Consider the following 12,791-nt stretch of genomic DNA (forward strand, 5'->3'; position numbering starts at 1 on the left):
ACCTCAATAATATGGAATTTAGAAGTGCTGAGTCATCGTCGATTCCAGTGAGACGTGAACCTTGACCGAGGGATGAAATCGGGATTTTTTTAGCCTAAATTTATTCAGCGCCCGATTAGATTCCATGCAAGTCTACTAATGGAACTTAGGAGAATTCTGCGGTGTTTTAATGTTTTTTTTTCAAATAGGAAGAGCATTTTTTCGTTATTTTAAATACTATGCGAGGATGTTATTCTAAATCGTAATCAAATCTTACACCAAATAAAAAATTTAAACAAGAAAGAAAATGGTTATGATAACCTTCGACCCTGACTAAATATAGGTACGTTAATCGTTAATTCAAATCAGTTTTCCAGAATATATCAGTTGAAATTCAGTTTACATGGGGTTGGGATTTTTACGGCACTTTAAATTATTATTCAAGTTGCAAAAATCTAAATCATGACAAAAAAAAACACGAACTTGAAGATGCTTCTTGAACAATACATGACAATTTTAAGGCAAAAAATGTTTGCAATTGAAAACATGAGATCGGGCGACACAAATTTTACTATTAGTTTATCTCGTGTCGGGGCGTCCGCCTTGACCGAACAACAATAAATAAAAAAGTCGTTTTGAAATTATTTTATCCAAGCATGAGGTTGGCATAAGTAAATCATGGGAATTTCACAATTTCACATGTTTTGCAGGTATATGTGAATTTCTAAAATTCACACAATGATTGAGTGTCACATCATAGAATAATTAGAATGCATTGGGATGATAATGATTGTCTTCACAGTTTTCATCAGAATTAAAATTGCGCTCAGTTAGAATTTTGTCGAAAAGCATAGCATTGATTTTTTCGGTACTGGTTAAGCTACACGCGAACGATCAGCTACGGTCGCGCATATCGAAGTGCTATAATAGATACATCAAAGTTCCTTCACTTCTTTCAAATCATTTTTCATTTTTATTACTTATGTAATCTGTAACATATTCATAATAGATATCGTATGTTTATGTGTTATATGTTGTGCTCAATCATATAAAAATACGTTTAATAATACAATACAATAATAATAATACAATAATAATAAGATAAGAAAATTAATGAGCAAAATTTCATAATGGTCATAAGATTCTCATTTACACCTCAGGCACCCACTGGAAAACAGCCAATGAGCGAGCTGAACTCGGATCTACCCTCGCTCCACGAGCACCAATCAGAGGGCAGGAAATTGAGGGACGTTTACGTCGACGCACCTGCATACTACAAATCCAGCAGCTTATTTGTACATCAAAATAATTCTTAACTCTTCACACAATTTAACCACAATGCTGCCCTACAAAATTGTATATAAAATAAAAATTCAATAACAATTTTCATACTAACACTAGGCAGAAGATCTATATTTTTACCATAAAAATAGGTTTATATGATACTCTAAAATTGGATTTAATGTCTACAGCAATTTTATGTTCCTTAATGTTATGTTAAAGGTTAATGTTAAATGAAATAAATATTCAGGAGTCAATGCTGTGTTTCTATCTATGCAAGTTCGTTGCCAATTATCAGACAAGTAAAATAAAAAACTATTATATCTTAAACATAACTTTTCATCAAGTTCAACAACGAAGAATTATCGCCAAAAATATCAAAACCGAAACATTGATTGAAATTTTTTGAAGAACTTAGAAAATATTTCGTATTGAACCTAACATTTTAAATTCATTCCAGGAACCTACCTACATACAGCGTCTCTCAATTTGTTCTGTCAAAGCGACTTTTTCCTCGCGTGTGAAGTTCTCAGCAAGACATTCGTTTGCAGCCTCTAAGTCTATTTTGTATGGCAGCTGTCGATATTCCACGCAAATAGATGAGGTTCTCCAGAGGTCTCAGGTTCCCGATGACCTTCATTACTTCCTTGAAAATAAACGGTTACCTCATAAAATAACCTGTGAAATATCATTCATGCACTCGTATTCTATGAAACTTTTTATTTTTATATTAGAAACACAGTCTATACTTCGGCCATGTTTATCATCCGGTGTAGTGCGACCTACGCCAGTGCATGTAACTTTTAAAAATTATGTTCACGTATGCCTTCATCGACTGCCTATTATTAGCCGGACAAAGATAGAAGACACCACAGATTGTGAAAAGCAGACAAGGCATATTTGATGGCAGTTGGAGAGCAAAATTTTGGTGGCAGGTAGGCAAGGCAATGTTTATTGCAGGTACGTAAGACAAAGTTGGTGACAGGTGGGTTATAAAAAGTTTGTGACAAGTGAATCAGGAAAATTGGGGGCAGGTAGACAAAAAAATGTTTTCAGGTAGGATGGGAAGGCACATTTGGCAACAGGTTGTCAAAAAAAAAATTTAGGTAGGATGGGAAGGCACATTTGGTGTCAGGTAGGTTAACAAATTTTTAGGTAGGATGGGAAGGCACATTTGGCGACAGGTTGTCAAAAAATTTAGGTAGGATGAGAAGGCACATTTGGCGACAGGTGGAAAAGAAACGTATTGTATGAGCGACTTCCTCATCAAGGCTCATCTCAAGCAAACTTAGATGAGTTAGTTGTATGAAAATACACTGTTTATAATGAAACATATGAGAATTTCATCGCGAAGATGTACAAGTATTGAAATAGATTAAATTCCGAAGAAAGACATGTGCGAAAGAAAGTTTTGTTAAAGAGAGCGACATGCAGTAAAGAATGTTATTTTCAGAATAAAAAAAAAACATGCACTGAAGAAGGTTATGTTCAGACGAAAGAATTGCACTGAAGTAGGCTGTGTTCACGATAATAACATATATTGTAGAATATTATGTACAAAAGAATTACATACATTGTAGGAGGTAAATTTACCATGTAAATCTAATTTAGTGAATATTTCAAGCAGCTGCCGCCACTCATTCAAATAAAACCATACTAAAAATAGTCAGACTAATATGATCCTTTGTTTACTGAACCTTTAAATGCAGTTTATGACATTTTCATTCAATATTTTAATTATAATGATCACATAATAAAAATCCAATATCCTGCCCAAATTCGACATTATTTCTCTCGAACCTCATTAATAACAAGCTGTATGAAAACTCTAGTTGAATTTTTCATATAATTTAACATTAATCTATTTTGTGTGTCTTGAGAGACACGAATCTATTCTGTTCTTCTATTCTTGAGAGACACGAATTAAGTGTTGCCGCAACGCAACGCAACGTAAATGCAGCACACCAGACAGTAGCAGATCGTCACAGGACCGCGTCTCCCTTGTGGCTGTCATTCCGCATTCTACTTAATGAATTTCTGAGGGAGCTTCCCTGTTAACATGAGACCAGCAGGCTGGGTCTGTTGTCTGGTGATGAACTCCTGTGGAGCTATTTGGGAATAAATAAACTGTTGAGTAACAGATAAACTGTTAAGGAACAGATAAACTGATGAACTGTTGAGCAAAAAATGAACTGTTGGGGAATAAATAAACTGTTGAGGAACAGATAAACTGATGAACTGTTGAGCAAAAAATAAACTGTTGGGGAATAAATAAACTGTTGAGGAACAGATAGACTGTTGAGGAAGAGATAAACTGTTGAAGAACACATAAACTTTCGAGGAACAATAAACTGTTGCGGAGCACATAAACTGTTGGGGAACAGATAGACTGTTGAGGAACACATAAACTGAACATGTAAGAGATAACCTATTAGAGTACTGCCAAGGAGGTGCTGATAAACTAATAAGAGCTGTAAGGAATTGGAAACTGCACTGCGTAAATGAACTAAAGCGGAACTGCCAGGAAGTGTCGACGTACTAAAGAGGAAATGCTGGGGAACATACTATGAAATGGAATAGAACTGTAGGTTTACTAAATAGAAATGCTTGGAACTGTAAATGAATCGTAAAAGAACTGCAGGAGAATTGTTACGAAAACTGTAAGCGAAGTTATGAGGAATTGCAATACATTTGCTACAGGTATGTTACTAACATTAGGTTAGTTAGTAACATATTCGATCATTCGCCAGTAAATCGAATGATCGAAGTGATCCATGCGCTATATACCGGTGAATAGGTCATATATAACTTAACACTCGTGGCACACGCAACCAACTGATAATAGGGTAAATATTAAAGCAGCAAGAACTATCCAAAAGTAATTTTTATATTCGCTTTATTCAAGGCGCAGAGAGTTTTTTCGCAGAGAGGGTGGGCTCAATTATAAATAAATGATTGCCTATAGAACAAGATCTGGATGAGGCAATTGGTGAAATGAAAGATACGATATTAATTCGTATCGCTGGTATGGCTCGTATACATTGCTGGCAGAAGGCCGCAAAAATCTCGCTTAAATTGCAACCGAGGTAAACTGCAATAAAATTACCATAACACAGAGAAGTAAATAAAATTTTACCACATTAAACAAGAAATTTGCTCCAGATCGACAAGCTCTGCACGTCATATTATATATGCAAATTATAAATATCAAATAGTGCATCTAAAGTAGCATAGAAAGTACATTTATAAAATATAAATTCAAAAACATAAAATTTTTTTCGAAAAAATCATGCTAGCAACCAACACAAACGTAGCTTGAGTAATAAAAGCAACACAAGCAATTCAATCTATACAAATGTAAGCAATACAAGCTATACAAGCAAAACGAGTAACACAGGCCATATACGAGCTAGCCAAAATACCCGGGATGTTCATTGCCAATTCGCTGCGGTCAAGCGTCAGGGATTTCAAACCAAAGAAATTTTCTCGGCATTTTATAGTCCGCGAATGTTCTGGTAAAATTGGCGCCAAAATTCGCGTATTTTTCGTAGTCATATTGTACTTCGAAAAATTTTATTTCGTATAAAAAACACATTACATCATTCCCTTTTTACAATTTTATTTAGAATTTGAATTTAATGTTATGTAACTAGTTAAATTCTCTGCTCAATGCTTAATAAATACAATTTTCTGGAAGCAAGTTGCCGTGAAAACACAGCTATATGAAATTCCCCGAGACATCCAGTCCCAGCGATATGAATAATTAAACTGACACTTAAAAGCTAAGCACTTGAGACGGCGGATATGACAATGGAACTAACTCCTAACTATAACGTCTTGTACTAGCATCGGGACGACAAAGATCGTTTTGTACAAGCATTTGGACGACTTAGATCGACTTGTACCAGCATCGGCACGACTTAGATTGTCTTGTACCAGCATCGGGACGACTTAGATCGACTTTTCCTAGTATCGGCACGACTTAAATCGCCTTGTGCCAGCATCGAGACGACTTAGATCGACTTGTTCTAGCATCGGCACGACTTAGATTGTCTTGTACCAGCATCGGGACGACATAGATCGTCATGTACAAGCATTGGGACGACTTAGATCGACTTGTTCTAGCATCGACCCGACTTAGATTGTCTTGTACCAGCATCGGCACGACTTAGATCGTCATGTACAAGCATTGGGACGACTTACATCGACTTGTTCTAGCATCGGCACGACTTAGATCGACTTGTTCTAGCATCGGCACGACTTAGATTGTCTTGTACCAGCATCGGGACGACATAGATCGTCATGTACAAGCATTGGGACGACTACATCGACTTGTTCTAGCATCGGCACGACTTAGATTGTCTTGTACCAGCATCGGCACGACTTAGATCGTCATGTACAAGCATTGGGACGACTTAGATCGACTTGTTCTAGCATCGACCCGACTTAGATCGTCTCGTACTAGCAAAAAGACGACTTAGATCGTCTTATACCAGTATCGAGATGACTTAGATCGTCTTGCACATGCGTCGGGGCGACTTAGATCGTCGTGTTCTAGCATCGGGAAGACTTAGATCGTCGTGTTCTAGCATCGGCACGATGTAAATCGCTATACTCCAGCAACAGGACGACTTAGATCGACTTGTTCTAGCATCGGCACGACTTATATCGTCATGTTCTAGCGTCAGGACGACTTAGATTGTCTTGTACCAGAAATCCGCATGACTTAGATCGTCTTGTATCAGCATCGGGACGATTTAGGTCGTCATGTTCAAGCATCGGCCCCATTTGGATCGTCGTGTTCCACCACTACGACGACTTAGGTCGTCTTGTACGTGTAACAGGACGACATAGATCGTCGGTTTCTAGCATCGGGACGACGTAGATTGTAATTTTTCAACATCGGAGCGTCTTAGCCATATTGCCTGTTACTTTAAACCCTAAATGAATTCATAAATAGACATCGCGACTCCTACAAGTTAAAAATATTATTAAGCTCACTCACGAACACAATGATGCTGCTTAGGAAGTGGGAAAACTTGCAAAAAATATATAAGAATGAATATTGTGAACTAATTGCTATTCTTATTCCATCCAAACAAGCAAATTGAAGACCACGAATTAAATTGATAGAATCCTGTTATATTCTGAAAAAAAGTCACTTTTTCCATCACGCCAAAAACGGAGCGGACAGTTTCCATATGTCTTCATGTGTCATGTGAACACACGAACTATCGTACGCGGTTCCGACACCCCGACTAATCAGTAAAACTTTGTCAAAATAGCGACGCACTTTTTCGCCCTGGTGTGGGTCATCCTGACCTAGTTTGATCCGGTAAAAGGATTTACTAATGCTACGAGTGCAATGTGTGTCACTATTAGAGCTCGATTACCCATGCGTTTATTTCAGTGCAACACATGTAATGGGTAAGATTAATGAAGGTATCTACCCCCAGAATCTAATCCCCAGGTCAAACCCCAAAAGAATCTAACCCCAGAATCTAGAATCAGAATCAAAAGAATCCGTACCCCAGAATCTAAGAATCTAATGAAGGTATCTGCCCAGAACAATGAAGGTGCCCTGCCCCCAGATTCTAGGGTGGAAGGCTAAGTACCCATGGCAAGCACCACCCACCCTCAACCCAGTGACTCTCCCATTGGCCATTAACGCAAACTTGAGGGTGAGAGAGACCCTCGTTTTTGCTGTAGAATTTCTAACGAGAATCCGCACGGCTAGCGAGCTGCGACTGCCAAGGTCAAGGCCGTTGTACGTCACAAGACCGTCGCGTATATAAGTTGACTGCTACGCCAGAGAGGGTATACTGACGCTGAGCTTCCTTCAGTCCTAACTACACTATGAACTCCGTAAGTCGGCTCTTCTCTTTCACTGCTCAATTACCTTCCACGAAACTTCAGTTAGCATAGAGAAGTCAACAGACCATAACCAATTGTTCTGTATTTTTGACTGACGTAGAATATTTGAAAATAATTTTTTTTAAGCTTGAACTTAGCATTGAAATTGTCTTCTTTGCAGCTACTGAATAAAATATAAACAAGCAGTCAGGCATACTCATACATTTTTTTGTTCATTCCAAAACAATCAATATATATTCTTAGTTTAACAAAGGATCATGATTTTGAATAAAGCACGCTCCATTCATTGCTCATAAAGAAGTCTCGGAACAGTGGCAGCTTCTTTCAAAATATTATTCGAAACAAAAGATTGCTTTGGAGAGCGAAAATTCAATTCATAATAAATGAGTCATCCTAAGCTGCCGAAATAGCATTAATAAGTACTCACAAACAACGCAAAATTTTGTTCCAAAATTATTTCCCGAATGTCTCATTGTATGTTGATGAATTTCACCCTCTTATATGAAATTAATCTTTTCCGCAGGTTACCGTCATCTTTTTGGCCGGGCTCGTGGCCTGTGCCGCTGCTGGTGGACTCGTTCACGGAGGTGGACTCGCACACGGAGGTGGACTTGGTGGAGTAGGACTCGGCGGTGGATTCGGAGGAGCTGGACTCGGCGGTGGATTCGTTGATGGTGGATTCGGAGGTGGAATCGGAGGTGGAATCGGAGGTGGCGGTATTGTTGGAGAAGTTGGCGGCAACGTCGTGTCTAACGTACCCATCGTCGTGCCCTCACCCGTTGCCGTGCACGTGCCCGTGCCCTTCGAGGTGACCAAGCCCTTCGTCGTCCCCCACTTCGTCACGATCCTCAGGAAAGTCAGTGTCCCCGTGGAGGTCATCAAGAAAGTCCCCGTCGAAGTGGTCAAGAAAGTCCAAGTCCCAGTCAAGGTCCCAGTCTTTGAACACAAGTGGTGATTTTCTCACATTATTATTTAAATATTTATTGAAAGTTTTCCCCTTTCTTCTTTCACTTGCCTCAAGTAGTAATGGATATAAGAAACGAAACATTGAGTATTTCATTTGTCCTTTGTTCCTCCTTTACTCTGTCATGTAAAAGGAATATCCTTTACCATGTCCATCCTGTCGTCCATCGTCCGAAATAAAGATTTTTTTGATACCCTTCGTTTTATGTTCCTACTTTGCAATCGTAATTGAGCGTCGGAACGTAAGCGCCTAATTTCTTATATCATTCAAATATCGAAGAGAAATTGGTATCTATCAATGAAGTATATCAATTAAAGAGTTTTCCATTCTGGTCTACGACACAAAAATAATTCCTGCGTCAAAAAGAATTTTTAGCTCAAACTTTTTTACTGGTACAAGATATCAAATTATTTAGAAGCGTTTCAACAAATAAACGCATAAAATGATATATATGGATACTAAGAACAGCATTTAATGACATATACCAGGCTCCTAAATTCATTAGTGAAATTCATCAGAAAATTCATTACTGAATTCAATGATAAACAATCATGTTTGCCCGGTGTTGCCCGGAATAGCTGATCCTTGAAATTTTAGAATCCGGCCAGTAGAATTACTGATAGCTCGAATCTGATCACAAGGGATCCAGTTAACGATTATGAAACTGAAGTTCAAATCCGTAAAAATTACCATTTAGCCCGGAAATACCATTCAAATCTTGTTTTGAAATTGTAATGAAAATTTCCTTTTTGTGTAAGTCTTTCACTTACCACAGATGAATCACATTTTAATTTTTAAACGATNGATAAGAATTCCGCCATTGAAGATGAAATTCTCCGGTAATATCCTGACATGATGAGCATTAATTGTTGATACGAGCCCCATATATTTCGTTGCCAGGCTTCAAACATACAAAGTTTGAAAGGTACTGTATATATTATATTCAAAAGGGGCCAATTATGCGCCAATTTAAGTTTTTAATGTTTAGTGCCTCAAGAAAAAGTCAGATCAATTCGGGAATAATTTTTCATCTATGAACGATAAAAAAGTCCTTGAATATATGCCAGAAATATTAGCTTGAAATTCAACCTAAATATTGAAAAAGGAAATTTCTTAACTAATCAGGCAACCATCTTTCTTCACAATTTTTTCGCCGATACTATTATTAAATCGATATTCGATTTAATTATTCCAAAGAGTTACGAAAATGAGAAGTTTGCTCCTATATACAAGATGATATCATTTTAAAACACAATCTATCAAATTACTCTTCGGTGCAAATAGAAACAGATTTTATTATTTATCGCAAGTGATGATCGAAGTTCAGGTTATTTATTTAAATATCTTACACTGGAAGCATCAACGCACTTTACAATTTCAGACAGCATTCACTGCAAAGAGAGAGAGACTGCGTGATAGAAACGGACTCGGGACGGACAAACGTGTTTCGTGGGAGATTCTCCATGTTTTAATTCTAATTATCCTTCATTATTATTATTTTTGTAGACGTTAACTCGTTACTTTATCGAGAAATTGTAAAAGAAGTTTCTTCACGTCTGAAGATTGATATTTTAATTCCGCTCTATCGTGAGCATGGACCGCTAAGTCTCTTAAAATAAAATGTATCGGATCATTGGCTAAAAATTAATTATCCTTCCAACCATGACACCACATCAGAGAACTGCTTGACTTTTTGAATTTGAGAATTACTTCTGAATATAAAACAATGATGAATCTTTCTCAGGATAAAAATGATGTATATCACAAAAAATTTAGAGCTATTTTTGTCAGAAACTCAACCAATCACTTTTTAGCACTAGAAACTTCTTGCTTGGGGGAAATCTATAAATTTTAATACAATTCTGATATAAAAACGAGAAATCTAGTTAATCTCGTTATTTCAAGAATTGTGATCTTTGCTTTCTAGGTGATGAGCTTAAACATTTATTTTTAACCATTGTGTACATATGTACACTTTCGAAGGTTTATAAAACGACAGCCGTATTCCGATACAATTGTATTGAAAAATACGATGGAAGTGCTTTAAAAATAAAAATTATCTCACGTGTATTGAAGTATCGAGCTCCTTATGTCAAGGCCAGGTTCCAATTAAAGTTTACCGATGACTTGAGTTTCCCTGACCCTTAAACTTTGCTAAAAAAACATACAACAACTTTTTTAATGAATGAATGCAGAAAATTTGGTGACTTGGTCTCCGAAACTGAAAATTCTCTGGACGTTTAGCAATTCATTCCAACCTTTCGTGGACGAATAAAGGTACAAATAAAGTAAAAAAACAACGTGTTTTATGGATGAAAAAAACATAGCTAGCAGTATAGTTATTGATTATAGATAAGGATATAAAGAGATATAACAGACTAAAATGAGCAATTTTGATATTGGGAATAATAGCTGTGATATATAATTTTAAAAATAAATGATCATAATTTTAATCCCAATGAAAAAATAATGAAATATCAGAAATTTAATTGTGAATTATTGGAATTATTATTTTCAAACTATAGTCAAAATCATACTTCAAAAAAAAATATTATATTTATGTTTAATGTAATATCTACGTATTATTTGGCAGTAGAAATAAAACTTACAATTTACAACTCAGTATATTTGATGATAAGCAGGATAGGGGACGGAAATAAATCAAAGTCTTCGTTGATACCTTGTAACGCTTTCCTTGTTAAACTGTCGAAAGCTGATGCGCGTAGCTCGTAAATTCAACTAAAATGCCTTCAGCTTCTCACGCGCTGAGACCTCGAAATCTGATACCTGCTTTTTTTCATTACCGTGTTTTCTGCCTCACGACACCACGTGCGTTTGTAATCCTCATTGTTTTATTAGAAGAAAATCTAAATTTCAACATTTTTCCTGAAAACCTTGACAGAAATTGATGTTTTTCAACCTGCTTGCGGCCATCGTAAGATATCAACTGCAAACAAGGCAATAAGGCAAGCGTGTATTGGAACAAGTTACGACCATTGCCTTGACATTCTGCGCAATGCGTGATGCGCGCCATCCAAATGCCATCACTTCACGGGTCAACGATGCGACACGCACGACGGGTGTGAAAAACTCTCGCGTATCTTGAGTCAAAATAAAAAATGTTTTTCATGAATGACTCCAAATTTGGGGTCGTCAAAAATTTGCATGTGCGTGTACTGTCGAATTACGTGAAATTTAGCATTACTTTTTTTATGACGCATGTGCAAATTAAATTGTGGTCAGCATCATAACAAATAAAGTGAACTAATAAATTTTTATTATTGCAAAGCATAGGTAATTTTCATCAACCTAGTTTGAACAGATGATATCTTAATTGATATTCTAAAATGACATTATCTACTGATGACACTTAATCAAGAAAAATGTACTGATTGTGACACAATGAAGGATTATGTATTGATTTATTCGTAATAAATTCAATTAGCGTTCGTTGATACATAATTAAAAGTTTTCACTGCTTAACAAATATCAACGATTACCACTGATTGATTTATAAAAGTTATTTGCACTGCTCGATACACAATAACGAATTATGCACTGCAAAATCATCCATGCATAACAGGTAACTCATTGTGAAGTATTTTAAAAGAAATATTTATGTTTATGATTTATATGAGATTCCTGTAGTCTTAGACTCGATCATCAAATCATATATTATAGAGGAAAATATTCGTACACATTTCGCCTATAAAAGTACAAAATGTTACTTGTTTAACAGCGAAAAATAGCATCAAGTTTCACATGTAATAACGGAAATTAGGCGGGCAATTGCCATGACGGCTTTAAATCGTAATGTGTGGCTTAATTTATTAGATAGAAAATTAAGTGCGTAACGCAAGCTATTAAATTGAAAACAAAATATCAAACTATTTTAGAAGGAATAATGAGCAAGTAAATAATTTTAAAATACTTTTCAATGTTAAAGTATTTCGCTACACTGTTCTGTGATATATGTCATTACAATATCAAAAGAATGTCATAGTCCTATAAATTATAAATATTTTCTCATTTTTTAAATTACAGACTACATTTCACATATCAAACATTACAGAAAAAAACTTCAATAGCACAAAAAATATTGATAATATCAATAAATAAATAAAATACCGTTGAACAGCAATCTACTGTTTCTTCATGATAACGAGAATTAAACGTCTGTATTTCCCTTTTTTGTTCTTCTAGCAATTTATCCTGGTGAATCGAGTTGATTGGAACGAATTTTTTGACGCGCGACTGAAATGTCGTGACATTTTCAACCCTTTCAAAATATAATCCTGGAGATGATGGAACACTTTAATCATCGGCTAGAGATAATTTTCCTGTTACTGGCTTGAGATTTGCGGTTTTAATAAATACAGTGGATTAGTTGAAAATAAAAAAATGAACTTAATTTCATGGAACGAACTCTCAAACGCACATCTGTTACGAATTTGTGTGAAAGTTAATGTTCAGGTATCAGAAGGTATAATAGCTATTTATTACTGATGAATATTCATTAAAATTGCATGCTTTAAGCATATGGAGTAAAAATTCCTTTAACTTATATAGTCAGCAACTAATGAAATCGGCAGATTACAAAAAATATATATATATTTCCTCATCCGACCACTGCATTGCTCAATGAAGCATACTAATTGAAAAATTATATTTCAAGACTAAAATTTGAATTTAG

The 12,791-nt window shown here is 36.0% G+C and overlaps 1 protein-coding gene across 1 annotated transcript; it reads left to right on the plus strand.

The window, feature by feature from the left end:
• The first annotated feature begins 7,077 nt into the window (after positions 1–7,077).
• LOC108671497 (chorion class A protein L11) lies at positions 7,078–8,291 on the plus strand. The gene is made up of 2 exons (XM_018159051.2): positions 7,078–7,125; positions 7,658–8,291. Exons 1-2 carry the CDS (start codon positions 7,117–7,119, stop codon positions 8,087–8,089), a joined length of 441 nt encoding a protein of 146 aa, XP_018014540.1. The 5' UTR covers positions 7,078–7,116; the 3' UTR covers positions 8,090–8,291.
• The last annotated feature ends 4,500 nt before the right edge of the window (positions 8,292–12,791 follow it).

This window comes from Hyalella azteca, unplaced genomic scaffold (genome assembly GCF_000764305.2).
Source record: "Hyalella azteca isolate HAZT.00-mixed unplaced genomic scaffold, Hazt_2.0.2 contig15133, whole genome shotgun sequence".
Lineage (NCBI taxonomy): Eukaryota > Metazoa > Arthropoda > Malacostraca > Amphipoda > Hyalellidae > Hyalella > Hyalella azteca.